Source organism: Berghia stephanieae, chromosome 12 (assembly GCF_034508935.2).
Source record: "Berghia stephanieae isolate SIO BIC M18660-M18661 chromosome 12, UCSD_Bste_1.3, whole genome shotgun sequence".
NCBI lineage: Eukaryota > Metazoa > Mollusca > Gastropoda > Nudibranchia > Aeolidiidae > Berghia > Berghia stephanieae.
Window position 1 is genome coordinate 31,637,709 of NC_088371.1, and position 24,000 is coordinate 31,661,708.

General features: G+C 36.9%; 1 protein-coding gene across 14 annotated transcripts in view; it reads right to left on the minus strand.

Moving 5' to 3' along the window:
• Nucleotides 1–24,000, minus strand: part of LOC144958190 (glycoprotein 3-alpha-L-fucosyltransferase A-like) — a 48,646-nt gene that overhangs the window by 6,591 nt on the left and 18,055 nt on the right. For all 14 annotated transcript variants that reach the window (XM_078889977.1, XM_078889982.1, XM_078889987.1 and 11 more), the window contains one exon: nucleotides 14,912–15,006. In XM_078889977.1, the coding sequence (XP_078746103.1) occupies nucleotides 14,912–15,006 (95 nt within the window). The remainder of the gene's footprint in view (nucleotides 1–14,911; nucleotides 15,007–24,000) is intronic.

Sequence of the window (24,000 nt, forward strand, 5' to 3'; positions counted from 1 at the left end):
TGGATACATTGTGGAATTGATCTTCTGGTTTCTAGTCTAGATATATGCTGGTCGTATATCAAAGGTCCTCTTTCCTTTCTCTTTTACGTCCCATAATCTTAAGATTCTGCCTACGTATACATCCTGCTACTAACTGAAACTAATAAAATTATGCACCTTATGATTCAATATGTAACCTTTTCATTATAAGTCCTCTAAAGGACTGGTCAAATCCCATGCAACTATACTTTCTGCACTTGTCATTACTGCCTCCGCCACCAATATATTTTGCAACCACATATCATCACTATCATACGATAGGTGGATATTAATTTAGCAAAGGGACCAACTCCCCCTGTCCTTCCAGTTCCAATGCATCCTAAAATCATGACAGAAAGTGTTCCCATAGGCCAGCTTTAAATCTTTTGCGCGAGAAAAAACAATTGACAAAAGATGATAGTGGATTTTAACATGAGAGGACTAACACGTTGAGAGCAGACATTAAAAAGGACAACAAAGGGGATAGATAAACAACGAGATTGAGCCCCCCCCCCCTTCCACCCTATAATACGAATGACAACCATAGATAAAATTCAAGTCCCTAGCCCAAGACTTCAAGGAATTGCGGGTCAAATGTGCATAGATCTCATACTCGTCCCGGGCATGGGAAAACCACCAACAAGTGCCAGTGCTCGTGGGTCAGTACTGACCAATATCACTCCGTTTTCTCTATAAAGTCATGGGGGCCAAATGACCCCCACATCAGGAAATCGTTATTTCTCTATTTTTCTCTTTGAAAGTCATGGGGGGGCCATTTGGCCCCCAGATCGAAAAATCTCAAATTCAAGATGAGCATGATCAGTGTGAGTAAACTATGCACGTGACAAGCATGAAATTTGGCATGGTCATGGACCTCATCATTGTAGGAAAAGTCACCATATTTCAGGTCTGTGCGTCAAAAATTGACTGTTTTATGAATAAAAAAACACACCCCTGGGGCCCCCAAGTATGAATATAGGGTTAAGTGACCCAATTGGTGACATAAATCATATATTTTTGGTGTATAATTTCATCAACTCTTGTTCATGGGTAACATCACGTATTTTTATATATGTTTATCTCATATTAGTTTTTAACAAATTTCTATTTTAAAATCAAGGTCGTTACCGTCATCATGTGTTTAATAAACGTGCTTATCTCTATCCGTTTGTACTTCTACTTCTATCCTGTCTAGATATATATTATTTTTTATTCTTACACATGTAGGTACATTTAATTTTCTATCAACCGAAGAAAAGTGTATTATTTTCCGTTCGAATGCTGGTTAAATCACTTGTTGATTGGTTGGTGCTTTAAACAATCCTACTGGGATGGGGTTCCCGACCTCCCATAGTGGGCAGGGAGGTACTTACTGTGTCTTCTACACCCCTATAATTGTTTTCCAATTGCTTTCTGTTTTTGAATTTGTCCTGACCCTGGCCGGGGTTCTTAGCTGCGAGGGAAACCGTCGATTGTATAGTCATAATTTTGGGAGATGATATTTTTCCCTTGTAAATCATCTCTCTGTTGTACTGGTTTTTTTTCTTTGGTTTTTTTTTTTTTTGGGTTTTTAAAAAAATCTTTAACATATGATTTGTAAACATTTTAGTGTATCCTTCTTAGTGGGATCTTGATCTGGTGTCTGGGTAAGACTTAGGTGATCTCAATCTAAGTACACTGATAGCTTGTTCTTGGAATCCACATTTGTTCTCTATTTGTACCATTCCCCTTTGCCCTATTTTTCCTTAAGTCCTTTTAATTGCACATTTAGAATGTTTTTACTACCAAATTTTCTTTATTTTTACCTACCCTGATATAACCTAAATGTGTTGCAAGCGCCGTAAAACCCTTAAAAACAAGCTAAGACATAAACAATCCAAAAACACCAAATATTGTCATGGGTGACCTTACTCACATTTTTATTGGAGTTCCTAACGTAGGAAATACACCATTGCAATTTGTGGGCTGCCTAAGTAAATAAAAACAGTTAGTAAAACTTAGGTCATCCAGTTAATTTTGTATCTCTTTCACTTTGTAGAATTTTTACGCACATTTTTGTGGAATTATTCATTGTTTCATTTTAACATGTTTAGTGCACCTGTGTGGCCGAACTCGTCTTTAACAAGAGATATATAGCTCAGTTATGTTTATACAATGGGCTACCAAATCCTTTCTTTAAAAAATATAGCATTGTGGAGAATATTGTGCTTATTTGAGTCAATAAAAAAATTGATACGGCGCACAACTCTACTGAAAGATTTGAAAATTAGAAATGTATTTTTTAGAGATAGATAAACAGATAACTTGATTTCCTTTTATAATTTAAAGTCAGTTTGAAAGTTCATTGAGTCAAACAGATATCATAAAATATGTACCAACGACGACACTTGACTCCCAAAATCAACTAATTTTGACACTGTAAAAAGTTGTCAATTTGCGTCATCTATTTATGACATCAAGTATTATTATTACTTCCGTTGTGTTGTGTGGGTGTTGGCATTTTTTAGCAAATCGTGGCATTCATAGTGATATTATTCACTTGATCACATGAAGGTATTTCAGTCGCCATTTTGATTCTTTTTTTACTATTAGGGTTAGCTCGAGATTGAGAATATTTCTTTTTCTATTAAGGTTAGTCATAAGTCTTAGTAAAGGTGCTAGGATGTTTGTTTTTCCATAAGTTAAGCAAAGGGGGGACATTCCGAAAGCTCCTACATCCCCAGTATTCTTTAAATTTGTATTTTCACCGTTGATATTTTGTCAGGCATTTAGTTATTCAATTTGTCATTATATCTAGAAGTATTTTAACAACTCTAGAACAAACCTTGATAGATTTGTGAAAGTTTAAAATTTCTTAATCTGACCATTGTTTTGATTTTCAGCTGCCATTTTGAATTGTTAAATATTGAAAGGTAGTGCAAAGCAGTCCGAGAGTTGTTTTTTTTTTCTTTCTATTAGGGTTAGCTCGAGAGGTTAGTCATAAGTCTTATTAAAGGTGTTAGGAAGTTTGTTTTTCCATAAGTTAAGTAAAGGGGAGACATTCCGAAAGCTCCTACATCCCCAGTATTCTTTAAATTTGTATTTTCACCTTTGATCTTTTGTCAGGCGTTTATTTATTCAATTTGTCATGATTTTTTTCTATTAGGGTTAGCTCGAGATCGGATTTTTTTTTCCTATTAGGGTTAGTCATAAGTATTATTAAAGTGCTAGGGTGTTTGTTTTTCTTATTGGGGTTAATTAAAGGTACTAGGTTTAATTTTTTCTTGGGGTTAGTTGAGGGAATATATTATTAAATATATTATTGGGCCACACAGAAAAAATCAATCGAAGATATACCAAATTACACAGACAACGTTGTTTACCAATCTGCCCTCATTAAATGATGGTGAGTACAGTATCGAATGAAAATAGTTCTTTCCCCGCGAAATTGCGGGCTTTTTACTAGTAAAGTAAATAGAATTATATATATATATATATATATATATATATATATATATATATATATATATATATATATATGATCGCATAGGGGCGCTATAAAAATTATTATTATTATTATTATTATTATTATTATTATTATTATTATTATTATTATTTTATTATTATTATTATTATTATTATTATTATTATTATTATTATTATTATCATTGTATTATTATTATTATTATTATTATTATTATTATTATCATTATCATTATCATTATCAAAGAGCCAAGAAGCCCATGGAGCCGGAGTAAATATCGGCGTCTATAGCGTGAAACGCACAATAAAAATTGCTTCCCATCCTTCGGATAGGACGATAGTCTATCCCAAAGCACTTTACGTCAGCTTTGACAGAATCAGCTACCCAAATACTGCCGGGTGAAAAAGGTGGAAAGGGTGGGGGGGGGGGGGTTGGAAAAAATGTCGACTGCACCCGGGATCTATCTTGGTCCTTTAGCGTGTGAATCAAAACCTTGAACTATTTAAAATTGTTAGAGAGGACGAAAATATATCATTTGACATTACAATGGGAACAACAGTATGCTGACACACACGCCCGTTCCAGATGTGTAGACTTTTCTTTACTGGTTTTAAAAACAAGACATGAAGTGAGTGGGAAAGTGCCAGAAGAGAATAAAATCTCCACGTCGGCGATTGGGGCTCGAACCCGCGACCTTACTGGTACCACAACTCCGCCTGGCCGGAGAGATCGTGACTGTACCTTATGAGTGACGTTTGTGTGTGTTGAACCTGTGACAATAAGAAGTCAGGGAGAAGCGGCTCTCGATAGATTAGAATTGAAACGACCTGTTTTGGGGGTCGTGGATAGCTAAATACGTTAGAGTCACGATCTCCACGGCCAGGCGAAGTTGTCGTACCAGTAAGGTCGCGGCTTCGAGCCCTGATGGCCGCCGCGAAGTTTTTATTCTCTCTTTTCTACTCAATTCAATTCTTGTTATTATCAACATAATAAACGTCCTCTCCACTCACTTTTCTCAACTGGTTTTACAAGGAAGGTGAAGAGAAGAAAGAGCATGCAGTGGTTTGATAAACCTAGCGGGTGACGGGGTGAACAGTTATAACTATGTTTAACATTACACATTAATAAATCTAATGATTTTTTTTGTCCCTTGTATCACAGTCCAAGTATTGATAAGGTCCCAGGAGAGTGAAATCATAACAGTGGATAAAATCACAGGTGACCATCAATAGATAGATCTAAGATGACGTCAGTCAGGTCTTTGTTATGTTCTTTTTTGCCATCCACGTTTATGAGTAATTCTCACTAAACCGTATTAACCAGAATATAAACGTTCAAGGTTACATATAGTTTTGTGTTGTCCTTTATAGATAGAATGCGCTTGGCCAAGGAGTTCACAACATTGCCATTTGGAAGTATAACGGACCAACACACAAACTCTGTGTAACCATGAACTTTTATAGTCTGTTTAATACAGTTTAGTGATAACAACTCACAAACGCGGATGGAAAATACAATAACAAAGGCCTGAGTGACGTCATCTTCGAACTATCTATACTTCTGGATGGCAATGTTGTGAGCTTCTTAGCCAAGTTCATACTATATATGTTGAAAATACTCAAACCAATCTAATTGTTACCTCCCTTATTTGTTGCCTTGCGCATGACTGTAGAGTACTGGGCGGAAGGGTAGACCGGCAATCGGCCATTGTTGTTTTTTTTTTTTTTTGATGGAACGTTGATTATTATCAAGCATTAAAATTCTGAAACTAGCTGACTCGTTGTTGTTTTATGTGTTGTAACACATTTATTATATGGTGCCGAAACCCGGGAAGCATGGACGTTTAGATTCTTCAGTCGTGGGACTAATTTGAAAGGTGAATTACGTTGTTAACCATCATGACAGATGGATGCATTTTCATAACATTGATTCATTGATCGACGGCTCGAGTCACTTGAGTGAGGAAGTAGAAATTGACTTTCCATCCGGAATTCAGGATTGAGATTAATCCTTTCTTGTCTTTATTTATATATTTTTACCTCATGACAGAGATGAACATGTATTGAACTGTATCGTTTAATATTCGGGAATTCGATTATTCTTGGATCTCATGACCGAGATCACAGCTTTCTACAACTTAGGCCCACCAACGTGCACCACAAGAAATAATGTGGAGGCGAGTAGATTTTATTCCAATTTGAGTTGAAGTATCGCTATCAAGACTGATAGATAGACGTCTGCTGGTGATCGTCTGTATCTAATATTGTCATTCTTATTAAAGTATTCACCATTTCACGTGTATTCTTAAATTATTTTGTATAATATTCTTGTACTCATTTACGACATGGAAGCAGCGCAGAAGACTAGGACCGCGACGAAAGCCAGATTAACCATTGCGGCTAATCGCTTCCAACACATTACTTTAGATTCTTCCGAACGACAAATAACTCAGTGTATTGAAAGTATAGAGGAAAAATTGCTTGCTTATGATGAGACCCAAAGTGAATTTGAGAAACTTTTAGATACAAGTGACTTAGAGGAAGAGATTGGACAAGGTGAAATATTTAGAGAAGAAAAAGTTGGTGTATTAGTTAAAGCAAAGGAACTTTTAGCTACAAAGAACATTAGTATTAAATACAGTAATGAAGAACAATTCATCCCGTCCCAATCCGTTTTACCTCCGGCCAGACTACCCCAACTAGAACTACCCAAGTTTGGTGGAGATCACACCCAATGGCAGTCCTATTGGGATAAGTTTTCTGCCATTGTCCATAACACCAATTTACCCATTGTTAGTAAATTTACATACTTACAAGCAAGCCCTCAAAGGTGAAGCACTGGCCTCAGTTCAGGGGCTATCGCTTACAGAAGCAAATTATGAAGCGGCGAGGGACATTCTAGAAAAACGTTTCGGACGAAAAGAAAGAATAGTGTTCAGCCACATTCAAAAGCTACTGAATTTGTCGATTACTGGGAAGAATAAAAATGATCTGTACGACGAGTTACAGACGAACATAAGAAGTCTCGAGGCATTTGATATAACGGGAGACACATACAGTGTCATTTTGACCCCTCTGGTCCTACATAAGCTACCCGAAAATATTCGTTTGGAATGGGCTAGACAAGGAGATGGAAGGGAGAGTGACCTGGAATCCCTTCTCACTTTTCTACACAACGAAATTCTCAGGCGGGAGCGTTCTCAAACCTTCCGTAGTGATCAACCCTCGCCCAGAGTTGATCACAGAGCACGGGGGAGATTCACAACAGCCTCTGTTTTTCGTTCTGGTAATGATGCCAGAAGCACCACGACTACGACCTGCAATGTGTGCGGCAAAGGACATGCCACACTGAAATGCTACTCTTGGATAAAGATGGACCCGGCTACCAGAAGGTCTCAGTAAGGGAGTGTGTTTTCTGTGTTTCGGTATGCATAAGGTAAAGGACTGTAAGTCCATGAGTAAATGCCATTCGTGTTCGGGACGACATCATACGTTGTTATGTTTAAAACCACAAGGTGAAAGTGGCGATAATAACCAAACTAGTGAAGGCAAAGGTTCGCATACCATGTGTGTGAAGGCACAAACCGGAATGATGGGACACACGTCGTCAAAAACAGCAGTATTGCAGACTGCTACGGTCACAGTCTGGAACTACAACAAAAGCCATGGACAGGCAACGATTTTATTCGACAGTGGCTCGGACAGAAGTTATATAAGAAAATCTTTAATTAAGGATTTAGGACTGAAGTCGGTTGGAAAGGAAAATGTTTCTGTTGCACTTTTCGGACAATCCAAACCCAACAAGCCCCAGATTAGAGATAAATTTAAACTGTGTTTAAAAACCACTTCTGGTGAAATACAGGAAATGATTGTCACTGAGTCACCAGAGATCTGTGCTCCAATTCGTAAGCACAAATTGCCGCAAGATGTTGCCACCAAAATAAAGATCAAAGGGCTAAAACTGGTGGATGGATCACTGGTGAATCATGACAGTCAAGTCCACATTGATATATTGATAGGATTAGATCACTTTTGGCAATTTGTAAAGCCTTGTGTTTGTAATTTCACGAAATATCTACATGCACAGGAAACGTTGTTTGGATGGATGCTTTCAGGCTCCTTTGAACAAAATGGTAATCAAGAGAGCCCTCCAAGTTATCAGCTTCTGTGCATGTCAGATATTTCTGAACATTGTTGTCATCAAATTTGGAATTTAGACACTATTGTTATTAGAGAAAATATTGATAATCATTGTAATACTGACTCTAAGGTTCTTACTGAGTTCAATGAATCTGTCAGGTTTGAGGAAGGCAGATATGTCGTGCATCTTCCATGGAAGGCAGATCACAAAGAAAAACTGAATGAAAACATGTCGCAGGCGGTGAAGAGGTCGAGCACTCTCATGAAACGATTGGGTAGGGACCCATCACTCGAGACAGGTTATAATGAGGTCAATCAGGACATGGAAAGGAATGGCATTGTCCATGAGATTCCAGTGGATGAAATGATTACTTCGAACCCGGTGTTTTATTTACCGCATAGACCTGTGGTTAGAGAGGACAGTACAACTACTAAAATAAGGCCTGTTTTCGATGCCTCAGCAAAGGGTTCGAAAGGTATATCTCTTAATGATTGCATGGAAACTGGACCAAATCTCCTCCCAAACTTGACAGAAATCATTTTACGCTTCCGAAGGTGGAAGTATGGGCTGACGGCTGACATCTCTAAAGCCTTTCATCAAATCAAAATTGTCAAAGAAGACCAAGATGTACATAGATTTATCTGGGATGTAAGGGGACAGAGAAGGGTAATGAGATTCGATCGTGTCATTTTCGGTAACACAAGTAGCCCGTTTCTCCTGAATGCCACGATTCAATGTCATTTGAGAAAGTTTGAACCATCAAGGGTAGTGAATGAACTCATAGATAATTTGTATGTTGATGACAAGTTGTCTGGCGCTGACACAGAGGAAGAACTTGAGCAAATGGCAAGTTTGGCAAGTGAAATAATGAAAAGGGGAAGTTTTCCTCTCAGTAAATGGGGAGTAAGCTCTTCATCTGTGTCACTTGCTATAAAGAGTTGTTTTGATTTTGAGAATGGTTCAGCCATAATTACCCCAACCATTAAGATCCTTGGCATGCCTGGGATGCCAATGAAGACTATTTCTTTTTTCGAGCCGACCCAAGCTTGGTAGAAAATATCCAATACACGAAACGCTTGGTTCTGAGCTTCATTGCCAGAATATATGACCCTTTGGGATTCTTGAACCCCTTCACTGTTTTGATAAAGATCATGTTCCAAGATTTGAGGCGTATGGGATTGCAGTGGGATGATCCTCTGCCGTATGAGTTACAGAACAAAATGTCAGCCTGGGCAAATGGGTTTAGTGACATCAGTAAGTGGAAGGTTCCGCGTTGTTTCTCTGTTTACTCATGGGGAGGTTGCAGTGACATGAAATTACTTTGTTTTTCTGATGCTTTCAGAAAGGGCGTATGGGTGTTGTATTTACTTGGAGGTACATGAGAAGGAATGTAAGAAAATTTCTTTGGTTTTCTCTAGAGCTCGAGTTGCTCCGTTGAAGAAAATAACTTTACCTAGATTGGAATTGTTAGGAGCATTGCTTGTTGCTAGATTACTTTCCTTTGTTAAAAATGCATTGAAGTTACCTTTTGATATTGCTTACTCATGTTTTACTGATTCTAATATTGTTTTGCATTGGATCAAGGCTAATCCACAGAGATGGAAACAATTTGTAAGAAACCGAGTCACAGAGATACAAACTCTGACAAGCCCTTCGAACTGGAGTCACATTTCTGGGAAAAAGAACCCGGCTGATCTATTGACCCGTGGTGTCTCTGCTAATGAGCTCACGAATTCTGTTGAATTGCTCCAATGTGTTGAAAACCTAGAGATTATGGATTCGAACACTGATAACGGTTCCAATGATGAAAGGATTTCCCATGAAGAAGAAGTGCATTTGGAAAGAGTGCGCTCATGTCAGCCTACTCTACTCACTTTGCAACAACAAACGCAAGAGCAGGTCATAGATTTTGAAAGGTTTAGTCAATACCCCAAAATCATCAAGGTCATGGGATGGGTCTTAAGATTCATTAACAACCTGAAATCCTCAGTTTCCTCAAAGGAACTGAACACACTACCAGTTCTAAAGTCTGATGAACTAAAAGGGGCAAATGTTCATGTACTAAAGCTTGTACAGAGAGAAAGTTATCACGAAGAGATAAATTGTCTCATTGATGGGAAGGTGATAACCAAGAAATCACCACTTCACAAACTATCCCCTATCCTTGATGAAGACGGGTTATTGAGAGTGTCTGGTAGATTAGAAATGTCTAGAGATTACACGTTTGATGAAAAACACCCCATTGTACTCCCTAAATGCCATTTTTCATTATTGCTTGTTAGATTTCAACATGTGCTGTTAAAGCACGCAGGAGTACCTACTTTGCTAACTTCCTTAGAAACAATTATTGGATATTCAGTTTGAGAGTGCTTGCTAAGAATGTGTGTAAAAGATGTGTGATTTGTCAAAGACACGACTCTAGACCGTGTAACCAGACTGTTGCCCTTTGCCATCTGACAGGATCAGTAGATCGAACCCATTTTCTATAGTGGGAGTGGACTATGCAGGTCCTGTTTATTGTTCAGACATGTGTGAAAAGAAGTATTACATTTTACTGTTCACTTGTGGGGTCATAAGGGCTATACATCTTGAACTTGTACCATCGCTCTCACTAGCTGACTTCTTGTTGGCATATAGACGATTTGTAGCAAGAAGAGGGATCCCTGCTGTAATCTACTCTGATAATGCTAAAACCTTCATAGCTGCTAGCGAATGTCTTGTCAAACAATTTGGGCCTGCTGCGCCCTCATGGAAGTTTAGTATTCCTTTAGCTCCCTGGTATGGCGGGTGGTGGGAGAGACTAGTGAGGTCAACTAAATCTGCGTTGAGAAAATCAGTAGGAAGAAATCTTGTGAATCTAGCTGAGTTAGAAACGCTACTGGTTGAGATAGAAGCTTGTGTGAACTCTAGACCATTAACTTACGTGGAGGAACACAGTGGGTCGCTGACTCCTTCACATTTATTGGTGGGCAGAAATTCTCCATTCAGTACTGTACGAGCTGAGATTGGGCCACAAAATGAAGAGGAGTTTTGTTTTCTTGATAATGAGCGCAGACTTGTTTTAGAGAAGTTTTGGTGCATTTGGAGTGAAGATTATGTTAGAAATCTTCCATCCTTGGGGAATGGGAAAAGTAAAGATGGTCTTGAAAAGGGATCCATTGTGCTCATTAGGGAGGAAAATAAACCTCGATTAAAGTGGCCTATGGGTAAAATCACTAAACTTATCCTCAGCAAGGACGGTTTGGTCAGAGCAGCCACGATTCGGACTGAAAGGGGAGATTTGGTAAGAGCTGTCAAAAGGCATCATAAGCTTGAAGTTTCAGAAACAACCTCAAATAAAGAACTCGAAACGACCGTTGGTGCCCGGTCTAAGAGTGGTAGATTGATTAGACCGCTAACTATGTTGAATTTGTAACTTGTTATGTCATAGTCATTGGCTTATGTAACATTTTCTTCGCCAGTTTTATCGGATGATGAATGACCTTATTTTTTTTTTTTTATAAAATTTTAATTCTAAATATTCTTTTGATTTGATTTGAATGTTTGATATTACTTGTTTAAGTTTGATATCTGAGTGAATATGATGATGCTTTATGTTTCTTAAAAACTACACGTATCATGTAGGTTGACTCAATTTAAATGCCTTGTTTAATTATATTATGATCATGATAGTCAATGGGACCAATTAGGACCCCGAGCTTAAAAGATAAATGCAAATTCATTTTCTTTTCTCCATATTTTGCTAATTTCCACTTTCTCTTGGGTAGAAATCCCTCTTTCTGTGTATGGACAATAAGTTGAGTTATTCATTTAATATACTACTATTAACTTTATGATCACTTATGCACTCAATTTGTGTACTATTACTATTATTCTTATGATTTCATGTTATTATTCCAATGTCAATTCGCTGTTATGATTTATTTATTTGCGAAGTACTTTTACCTTATAAGAATGGGTTAATGAGTGGATTTATGTCAAAGTGCAAACCTCATTTGATTATCAATTCCCAAGCTTCATGTCTTGGTTCCTACTATGCTGGCCTATTGATGGCACAGGCCAGGGGCGGGGAGTGTTGAAAATACTCAAACCAATCTAATTGTTACCTCCCTTATTTGATGCCTTGCGCATGACTGTAGAGAAGTGGGCGGAAGGGTAGACCGGCAATCGGCCATTGTTGTTTTTTTTTTGGATGGAACGTTGATTATTATCAAGCATTAAAATTCTGAAACTAGCTGATTCATTGTTGTTTTATGTGTTGTAACACATTTATTATAATATATAAACGTTAAAGGTTACATATAGTTTTGTGTTGTCCTTTATACTTCTGGACGGCAATGTTGTGAGCTTCTTAGCCAAGTCCATACTATATATAAACGTTCAAGGTTACACAAAGTTTTGTGTGTTGTCCGTTACACTTCCGGATGGCACTGATGTGAGCTTCTAATTCAAGTCCATACTATATATAAACGTTCAAGGTTACACAAAGTTGTGTGTGTTGTTCGTTATACTTCCGGATGGCACTGTTGTGAGCTTCTTTGCTAAGCGTATACTATCTATATTCACGGGATAGATAATTAGGTTGTGAAGATAAAATGAGAAATTCAATATTATCGTCACTTTACGCTTTATTTGGCTGACAGTTATTTGGGTGCCACCGTTTGTTGTTAATGTTTAATTCACACCCCACCCACAGTTCGTTTATTAACATTACATCGACCCCCTCGAAATAGTGAATACTGTTCAATTTCAAAAGATAACGATGGTATATAAGGTGAGAGCCAAGTCTCTGTTAACTGTAAGAGAGACTTGGCTCTCACCTCATATACCATACGAGAGTCACTATTAAAAAGACACAGAGAAAATAGTTAGTCAATTTTATTCTTCAGTGATTGTATCGTACATTACCTGTCACGACACATGGAGATTGTCATTAAAGGGATATTTTGAATATGAAAATATTTTGATCACGACAAGGCTTTTTAACTCCTTACCAGTCATTTTCTGGATTTTCCCCAAAACTTCACACCAAACTAACACAAAAATAATAAATATAGGTGCCTAAACAACACAAAACAAAAGACGTTTCGGCCCTTGGCCTTTATCAAGTAAATACAGAATACATATATATTTATATTAGAGTGTCATAATAATATAGGAGGATGAGATTTTTCATTCTGTAATTATTATTATTATTATTATTATTATTATTATTATTATTATTATTATTATTATTATTATTATTATTATTATTATTATTTATTATTATTATTTTGTGTTATTATTATTATTGTTATTATTATTATTATTATTATTATTATTATATTATTATTATTATTATTATTTATTATTATTATTATTATTATTATTATTATTATTATTATTATTATTATTATTATTATTATTATTATTATTATTATTATTTATTATTATTATTATTATTATTATTATTATTATTATTATTATTATTATTATTATTATTACTATATTTAAATTATTATTATTATTATTATTATTATTATTATTATTATTATTTATTATTATTATTATTATTATTATTATTATTATTATTATTATTACTACTATTGTTATTATAATTATTACCATCGTCACCATCCTCATTTTATCTAATTATATATTTATTATTTTAATCCGCATTCGCATCTCTGCTTCTATATTTAATTTTGATCAGCATCAACTTGTACAGTTACTTAATACTTCTATTATTTATCTTGACGACAAGCTATTTTCACCAATTTCATCATAGTGATTCGATTAGGAATGTCAAGCTAAGTTTTCTTTCTTTCTTAATTATAGAATAATATAGTTTGTTTTGTGTTTTTAAAAAAATTATATATTATATATATATATATATATATATATATATATATTATATATATATATATACATATACTAGTAAATAGCCCGCAATTTCGCGGGGAAAGAACTATTTTCATTCGATACTGTTCTCACCATCATTTAATGAGAGCAGATTGGTAAACAACGTTGTCTGTGTAATTTGGTATATCTTCGGTTGATTTTTCTGTGTGGCCCAATAATATATTTAATAATATATTCCCTCAATTAACCCCAAGAAAAAGTTAAACCTAGTACCTTTAATTAACCCTAATAGGAAAAACAAACACCCTAGACAGATAGATAGATAGATAGAGAGAGAGAGCGAGAAAGAGAGAGAGAGAGAGAGAGAGAGAGAGAGAGAGAGAGAGAGAGAGAGAGAGATGTTATGAAGAGATAAGAGGGGAAAAAACTACTATGAAGCGATGAGGATGAGAGAAAAACTATTATAAAGAGACAAAAGAGAAGAAAAAATATTATGAAGAGATGAGAGAGAAAAACTATTAGGAAGCTATGAGAGAGAAAACATGAAGGGAAGAGATATAAAATCTATTATGAAGAGATGAGAGAGAAAAACTATTATGATGATTGTTGATGATTGGTCACAGAGAAGTCGTGAAGTCACACTACTCTCCCGGTTCAAAACTCCCTGGAAGTGTGAATAATAGAAGTAGTAGTAGAAGTAGTAGTAGTAGTAGTAGTAGTAGTAGTAGTAGTAGTAGTAGTAGTAGTAGTAGTAGTAGTAGTAGTAGAGAAGAAGAGAAGAAGAAGAAGAAGAAGAAGAAGAAGAAGAAGAAGAAGAAGAAGAAGAAGAGAAGAAGAAGAAGAAGAAGAAGAAGAAGAAGAAGAAGAAGAAGAAGAAGAAGAAGAAGAAGAAGAAGAGAAGAAGAAGAAGAAGAAGAAGAAGAAGAAGAAGAAGAAGAAGGAGAAGAAGAAGAAGAAGAAGAAGAAGAAGAAGAAGAAGAAGAAGAAGAAGAAGAAGAAGAAGAAGAAGAAGAAGAAGAAGAAGAAGAAGAAGAAAAAGATTGGAACCAGTTTTTTTATACCACACTAAACTTTTGTTACCTATTAGTAATACTCTTCAACAGTCGTAACTTCCTTCCTAATGACGCATGGTAACAGTAACGCTGGCTCTAAACTATCGGAACAATGGCGGACGCCCGTATGAAATATTTCCCCGACGAGCATAAAAGCGTATCCAGAGGAAAAAAAACACATAAATTTGATCATGTTTTGAATTTTACACATTCTGATCATAAGGTATATGAAAAGTTCTAGAAGAATAAAAAGTAATGATTTTCTTTGTTTAGAATCAGGATGACCGCCGTTGCTGGGCGGCGTGACATCAGACTACTGATTCCAAGTCTTTTCATAGACATCAAAACCCCTTTCCTGACATTGCAAAGATGAGCAAGTTAAATATCATCATCTAACCTGTAATTCCCGAACGTATTCCATTCGTTTGCTTGGGGTGTGACAATTACCCACGAACCAGGCGGCTGTGCGAGTCTTTTGATCATAAATCCGTTCTGGGTACGAAATGGAAAAAAAACAACAAATGTTTGAGTTTCGAAAATTACATATAGAAATGCACACATACACATAGGGACACGCACACACAACCACACCCATAGGCATAAACACATAATAATAATAATGATAATAATAATAATAATAATAATAATAATAATAATAATAATAATAATAATAATAATAATAATAATAATAATGATAATAATCATAATGATAATCATATTATTAATTTTACCAATATTTCTTAAATGATAAAAGCAGGATTGGCAAGTTCTTGTTATAAGATTCTGCCATGAAGCATCAGAATTAAAGAATGATCCAAGATTTCTTATAGTTGTAGTTTGCTATAGAGCTATTTAAACTTGAGTTGTCTATGTCAATACTTCTTCTTCTTCTTCTTCTTCTTCTTCTTCTTCTTCTTCTTCTTCTTCTTCTTCTTCTTCTTCTTCTTCTTTCAGTTTTTCCCACAGTTTGCAGGGTTGTCATTATGAATGCCAAATCTCCATGCATCTCGGTTCAGCGCATCATCTTTCCAGGCCCAATTCTTTCATATCATCCTTTACCTTACCCCACCATCTAGTCTTTGGGCGGCCCTTTTTCCTCTTTCCCGCTATTTGTAAGTCCAATACTTTCCTTCCCACGTAATCCCTCCCTCTCTCGTCTCTTTACATGCCCGAACCATTTCATTCTATCACATTTCAATCTCATCTTTATTGATACATTCTTCACTTCAGTCAACCTTCGAATTCGTTCATTTCTCACTTTATCTTTTCTTGTCCAGCCAAGTGACCATCTCAACATCCCAAATTCTGCCACCTCAACTTCTTTATCTTGTTTCTTCGTTGTAGCTTCTGTCTCTAGTCCATATAACATTGCTGGTCTTACAACTGTTGTATATATTTTCCCCTTCAGCTTTGCGGATATTTGTTTGTCACACATAACTCCAGTTACCTTCCTCCAATTATTCCAGCCTGCCTGTATCCTCTTCTTATGTCAATACTATAAAGATTTAATGACGTGACAAATTCAACACCATCGAGTGAGCTCCTACAAAAATGTCATGACCTGAAATTGCTAGATCCGTACCAATTTGCATACCAGCAACATCTCAGTGTAGAAAACGCACTTTTAACCGCCACAAATTCGATCTCAAAACATGTGAAATATCTTGGTATTATTAATATTATGATTCAATTGATATAATCCATTATTTGCATTGTCTTTGTTTTATAAAACATTATTGTGGTTAGTGCCCTTCCATTGTACTTCCTCTCTCAAAAATAAACAAATCAAGATCCGGGCGATTTCCAGCTGTTCATTCATTGGTAATCCTTGACATTTTTGGCGACGAGGCGAACCATTAGCTATAATAAATGATTGCATCATTATTATGAGCATCAAGAGCTCCCAGCAAGCTATGTATTTATGGTAAAATGGCACTAATTGGCTTAATAAAAGAGTTTGAGTCGGGTCAAAAGACGATAAACGATTACCTTGAAAGACTATGTTTCTACCTAGAAGCCAATGATGTGACTGGTGAATCTAAAAAGAGGGCAGTGTTGTTAACAGTGATAGGAGCACAGCAATTTAGACTGCTTAAAGATCTAGCCTTCCCAGGCAAACCGGCTACGAAATCTTTCGACGAACTTTGCAATCTACTAAGAAATCACCATGTACCACAACCGCCCAAGATTCTACAGAGAGTCAAATTCGAAGCCAGAAATAGACAACCAAATGAGACGATTTCAGAATTTGTAGCAAATTTGAGGCATCTGAGTGAGTATTGTGAATTTGGCGACTCACTTAGTGACAGACTTGTAGAACAATTCGTGACAGGCATAAACAACATTGAAATTGAGAGCAAATTGTTATTAGAGCAAACGCTTTCCGTGGACAGCAATTTCCATTGCTACATCGGTTCTCCAAACCACAGAGGCAGCCCGAACTCTTGCTGCTATTGCCAATTCTTCGATTAATGCAGTAAATGTCACGCATCATCGTACAGCAAAGAATCACCATTCCGATTCTAAAAACAACACCAACAACAGATTTAACAACTCCAACAAATGTTATCGTTGTCTGTGCCCAGATTCAACCCTGCAATGCAAGTTTAAATCAGCAACCTGCTACAAGTGCAGCAAGGGTGGTCACATTGCAAAGGCGCGTAGATCGTCCAAACCAACCCCTTTGCCTAAGCGGACAGGAGGCCACAATGAGCATTATCATCAGCGTCATCGTCAGCATTTCGTGAATGTGCAGCTTGGCAATTCCGAATCTGTCACACACACCATGTCTACCACAAATGACCCAGAATTTCAATTGTTTGAGATGACAGGATCACCAAATTGTTGTAGTGTCAAGACAACGCCAGTTTCGGTTCCAGTCAACGTAAATGACGTCAGGGTGACATTCATGCTTGACACTGGCGCTACACTAAGTGTCATGAACGATTTTGACGTGTGCAGTTCAGGAAACATCGCTCTTCAAACATCAACAAAGCGTTTAAAGACATACACAGGGGGTAGTGTGCCAGTGTTAGGAGAGACTGTTGTGCCAGTTGACTACAATGGACAGAAGTTCAAACTCCCGATTGTCGTTATCCGAGGAGACGTTCCATCATTATTCGCAGGAACTGGCTTGGAAAAGGCACGGGTTCCGCCATACATGCTCAGGGCAAACATAGAAAATGAAATTGAAAGATTGGAGTCAAATGGCATAATGGAAAAAGTTGAGAGTTCTGATTGGGCAACACCGATAGTCCCTGTAGTTAAAAGAGATGACACAGTAAGACTGTGTGGAGATTATAAAATCACAGCTAATAAGCACCTTGGCAACATGGATATTCCAAACTACCTTATTAAATGGTATAAAGCGTTTCTGACCCATAGACCGCAATGTGTAGAATTGGGTGAAAATATCTCCAACAAAAGAACGTTGAAGGACGGATGTCCCCATTGCTACATGAGTTCCCCAATCCTGTACATCTTATACACCAACGACTGCAGACCATCCTTTGAAAATTGTTATATAGCGAAATATGCAGATGATACTGTGCTATTCTTGGTTTATTAAACGATAAAGTTACCGAAAAGAATTATTTCAAACAAATCAATCTATTCACCGATTGGTGTGAACAAAATCAGCTTGAATTAAATGTTGAAAAAAACGAAAGAACAGGTGTTTGGTGTAACAAATATAAACGAATTAAAGTGTGTGACGATCGGTAAAGATGATGTTGAGATAGTTGAATATTTTAAATATTTAGGAATAAGCATTGATAGTTCCCTCAATTTCTCTCAACATATTAATATAATATCTAAGAAAGTTGCCCAAAGATTATACATCTTAAGGAAATTGAGAACATTTCAAGTAGGGAAGAAAACTATGTTAAGAGTTTTTGACTCATTGATTAAAAGTGTAATTGTGTTTGACTGCACCATATGGTTTGGCGGATGCCGACTTAAAGATAAAGCAAAAATTTCAAAATCAATCAAAGAGGCATCAAAAAGAATAAACAATCCTCTAGAAGAATTCATGGAAAAGCAATATAAAGGAAAGCATTCTCAATTAACAACAATAAAAAACATATTTTATACCATGAATTTAGTCTTTTACCATCTGGGAGAAGGTTTTGTCAGATTAAATGTAGTACTAACAAGTATAAATCAACGTTCGTTTCATCAGCAATAAAAATGTTGAATATTTCCTATGGTACAACAAAACCAAGGATTGATGCGTTGACTGATTGACTGATTAATTTATTTAATGTTAGATTAATTGACCAATTGTTATTGATGATAATATCTGGTGTCGAATTGCCACAAATGTAACTTATTAAAAATGAAATGAATATGTTTATGTTGTGTATATCGCACGCGTGAAAGAGAGAGAGAGAGAGAGAGAGAGAGAGAGAGAGAGAGAGAGAGAGAGAGAGAGAGAAAATAAGTTTGAGTGAAATATCTGTTCAATGTTATAGTTATCATATAACGTTATAACAAGTGTAACTAAATGACAAATTGCCATATTTATGGGTAATAAAGATCTATTATTATTATTATTATTATTATTATTATTATTATTATTATTATTATTATTATTATTATTATTATTATTATTATTATTATTATTATTTTTTATTATTATTATTATTATTATTATTATTATTATTATTATTATTATTATTATTATTATTATTATTATTATTATTATTATTATTATTATTATTAAAGACGGGCAGACGGACAGACAAACAGACTCGCAGAACACAGTACGATTAAATGTCGGCAACCGGTGTTGACACAGACAGTGCTCCTTTCCACCTCCCCCTAATTATTGTTTTCTTTCCAAAAATACTTCAATAATCATGTTACGTGTTTTATAGACTATTTTGGTCAGTGTGGTAATTTTGGTTACATTTTGTGTCTTGTACATCTAACGTTGTGTTTTTCTCTTTTTGTTATAGATGCCTGCCTGTGTTAAAATTTTATCAAAGCTTTAGAAAGAATGTTCAAAGTAAAATCTCCTTTGTCTCTTTTGTGATCCAAGTCTACAACAATTTAATCAACTTTGATCTACGATGGACCGACACCTTTGACCAGCAGTCCTGACAACGGACCCTAGCTCACCCGAGGCGCTGAAGACTTGGCGCCACTGGAAGAGAACATTCGACTTCTTCCTCGACAGTCTCCCAGACACTACAGCTTCCAGAAAACTTGCAACGCTTGTAAACTTCGTGGGTCCTTCTATCTACGAGCTCATCGCTGAGTGTGACACATATGAAGTTGCTATCAAAATACTCGAGGCTGTATTTGACAAACCTAAGAATGAAGTTTTTGCCAGGCATTTACTATCATGTTGCAAGCAAGAATCTGGTCAAACACTAGACCAATATCTACAAAAACTTAAAAATCTTGCCAAGGACTGTAATTTCCAAGCTGTTATTGCTGAAGTTCACAAAAACGAAGCCATCAGAGATGCTTGCATCAGTGGCCTTATTTCACCTCACATACGCCAACGTCTACTTGAAAAGAACAAGCTCGATCTCGACACTGCATTCGAGGACGCTAGAACTCTAGACATGGCTGAAAAACAGAGCTTGTGATACCGTTCAGACGTGATAACTGCGGCTGTTGACGAACCACAAGACGAATATAAAGCCATATACAGTACAACTGCTTCTGGATTCAGTGAAGAAAAAATGCTTTTTTTGCGGTTAACAAAAAAAAAAAAAAACACCCTAGATCCAAATGCCCTGCCAGAGAAGCTACCTGTAAGAAATGTGGTAAATCAGGACATTTTGCAAAAGTTTGTAAATCTGCTGGTGCCGAAAAGTCCCGTTGAACTGCCATAACTTCTTCTTTGACTTCAGGGAATCCAAACCTAGCAATCACTCTCACTGTATCCGCCATCAATTGCTTAAAGAAAGCCCAAATAATAGTTCTAGTCAATGGTGTTAAACTCAATGCCTTGGTGGATACCAGAAGCTCTGAAAGTTACATTAACTCTAGTATCGCTAAAGAAAACTGCTGTAAAGTAACCCCTTCTTCATGTAACATTAACATGGCGTCGACAAGTCTCACCAAAAAGACCCAGGGCCATTGTATAGTGCCTCTTTCCTATAAAAAGAGAATGTATACGCAAAAGCTTTCACTCCTGCCTGATCTTTGTACTGACATTATCTTAGGTCATGATTTTTTAGGTAAGCACTCTAAAGTCTGCTTCCCGTTCGATGGATCTCAAAACCCACTCAAAATCCTTGGAGTATCAGCGGCCAATGTTGAAGCCCCTTCTCTGTTTGAGAATCTAATTGAAGACTGTAGACCTATCGCTACTAAGTCACGCCGTCATTCAGAGTTGGACGAACTTTTCATCGAGTTAGAAGTGCAGAAGCTCCTCAAGGAGGGTATAATCGAGCCTTCATCGTCACCATGGAGGGCTCAAGTGTTGGTTACGAGTGGAGAAAGACACAAAAAGAGACTAGTTATTGACTACAGTCAAACTATCAATAAATATACTCTACTTGATGCGTATCCTTTACCGAGGCTGGATAAGATGACAGAGTCTATCTCTAAGTATGGGTATAACAGTACCTTTGATCTGAAAAGCGCTTACCACCAGATACCTATCAAAGAAAGTGACATGGAATATACTGCTTTCGAGGCTTGTGGTAACCTATATCACTTCAAAAGAATCCCATTCGGTGTAACTAACGGTGTTGCCGCATTCCAAAGAACGATCGACAAAATAATTAAACAAGAAGATCTCTCCGCTTCCTTTGCTTACTTGGACAACGTAACTGTGTGTGGAGACGACTGGAGTGAGCATAATTTTAATGTAAAACGCTTCAGAGAAGTTGGTCAAAAACACGGACTGACTTTCAATGAAACCAAGAACGTTATAGGTGTTGAACTCATAGATGTTGCTGGCGACAGGATTTCAAAAGGGGAAATACGACCTGATCCCTCGAGACTAACACTACTTCGTCAAATGGAGCCTCCTACATCACTCAAAGTTCAGAAAAGGGCCTGTGGCATGTTCGCTTATTATTCCCCCTGGATATCCCACTTCTCTGATAAAATTCATTTACTGAATTTACACCACATTCCCATCTCTACCTGAAGTACTTCAGGCCTTTGACAATCTAAAGGAGGAACTCGAGACAGAGGTCCTGGTAACTGTAGATCCTCAGCTTCCTCTTACCGTAGAGTCCGATGCATCAGACATAGCTATTTCAGCTACTCTCAACCAGGAGGGCCGCCCTGTTGCCTTCATCTCCCGAACACCCTCGTCAAGTGAGAAACAACACTCTTCGGTCGAAAAGGAGGCTTACGCAATTGTGGAAGCAATCAGAAAGTGGCGTCACTTCCTAATCAACACTCACTTCAAACTTGTTACGGATCAAAAGTCTGTGGCTTTCATATACGATTCGAAGCAAAAAGGAAAATTTAAAAATGACAAAATTCAAAGGTGGAAACTTGAACTGTCTTGTTACAACTACGATGTAATCTACCGTCCCGTGCCAGAAAACATGCTGCTGACGCACTCTCTCGAGCTACATGCAGTGTTGCTTCTTGTGACCATTTAAAACACATTCATGAAGCCCCCAGTCAACCAGGAGTGACTAGAATGATTCACTTTGTACCAGCAAAGAACTTACCTTACAGTGTTGATGATGTAAAGAAAATGACATCTGGATGTCCAGTCTGCTCTGAAATCAAACCTATATTTTACAAACCAAAACAAATGCCCAACCTCATCAAATCTACCCAGCCAATGGAAAGGCTTAGTATTGACTTTAAGGGGCCACTGTCTACCTCTACTAGGAATAGATACTTATTAACTCTGACCTTCCCATGTGCCGACATGACTACAACCACTGTAATTTACTGCTTGAACCAAATGTTTTCAATATTTGGCATGCCTCACTACGTACATTCTGATAGAGGTCCTCAATTTATGTCAGAGGAATTGAATTCATTTCTCCACGAAAAAGGAATAGCAACTAGCCGATCAACTCCATATAACCCTAGAGGAAATGGGCAAGTGGAACGACTAAACAACACAATATGGAAAGCAATCACTCTCTCTCTCTCTCTCTCTCTCTCTCTCTCTCTCTCTCTCTCTCTCAAATCCAAAGGACTGTCTGTCAACCAGTGGGAACTGGTTCTACAGGACTCCCTGAACTCTGTTCGTTCGCTTCTTTGCACTGAGACAAATGCTACACCGCATGAACGCATGTTCCAGTATACTCGTCGCTCTACTAATGGCAGCTCCTTGCCCTCATGGCTCCTATCGCCTGGGCCTGTTTACCTCAGTATGACGCGATTGTGGATGAAGTTGATCTTCTCGAAGCGAACTCACAATACGCTCATGTCCGTTTACCAGATGGCAGAGAATCAACTGTTTCCTTAAGGCATCTAGCTCCTGTTCGAAATGAAAGGCAGATTGAACCCACGCCAGTTGGTACACCGGGTGGTACTAAAGCTTCTGATCTAACCCCTGATAATCAGACAAAGTTGACTGTAGAGCCCGATGTCGTCACTGCTCCAGATCAAACAACCGATGTTACCAACCTTGTGTCTGACAATCCACCCGATTCTGTTTCTTTGCCAGAAACGCGTTCTCTGTCTGAACCGGTCATAAAAAATCGAAATCAATTACAACCCGCTGTTTGATACATGATTATTGTTAAGGGATTTCTACGACCGGCATATCGGACTAGGAGCTTGTTCAAATAAGATGATTTAAAAATAAGAAATAGCAGCTAAACAAAATTTGGTGACATAATGGAAGAATGAATTGCGCATATTTTAATGGTGAGACCTTCCGAAAGCTCTTAGCGCTAGCATTTCTTTCAATTTGTATTTTTACCGTGGATCTTTTGTCATGTGTTTATTTATTCAATTTGTCATCATATTAAAGCATATTAAAAACTCCAGAACAAACTTTGATAGCTTGTGACGTTTAAAATGTCATAATTTGACTATTGTTTTGATTCTGGCTGCCATTTTGATTTGTGAAATATTGAAAGGTAGAGCAAAGCAGTTCCAGGTTTGTTCGAGGTCGGAGGATTTTTTCTATTAGGGTTAGTCATAAGTCTTAGTAAAGGTGATAGAGTGTTTGTTTTTCCTATTAGTGTTAGATGAAGGTACTAAGTTTTATTTTTTCTTAGGGTTAGTTGAAGGAATATTTGAGTTGTTTCCCTTAGCACGAGGAGCTTTAACTCACTAAATCCTAGAGATTTTTGCTACTTTTGAAAATGGAGAACAAATGTTTTAAAAATGATCATGTACATAGATATTTTTATTCAACTATCATTAACATGCAAAAACTAAAAATCATTAGCTTTGATATTACGCCTATAATTTGTCATAGAAAAATGTAATAAATAGACATGGGGTAAAAGTAACCCCGAGCAAACTACGAATATAGTCGGTGTTAGGGTTGAGTGAGTTAAAAAAGGCCTCCCAAAATAATGCCTTTGGCCTTTT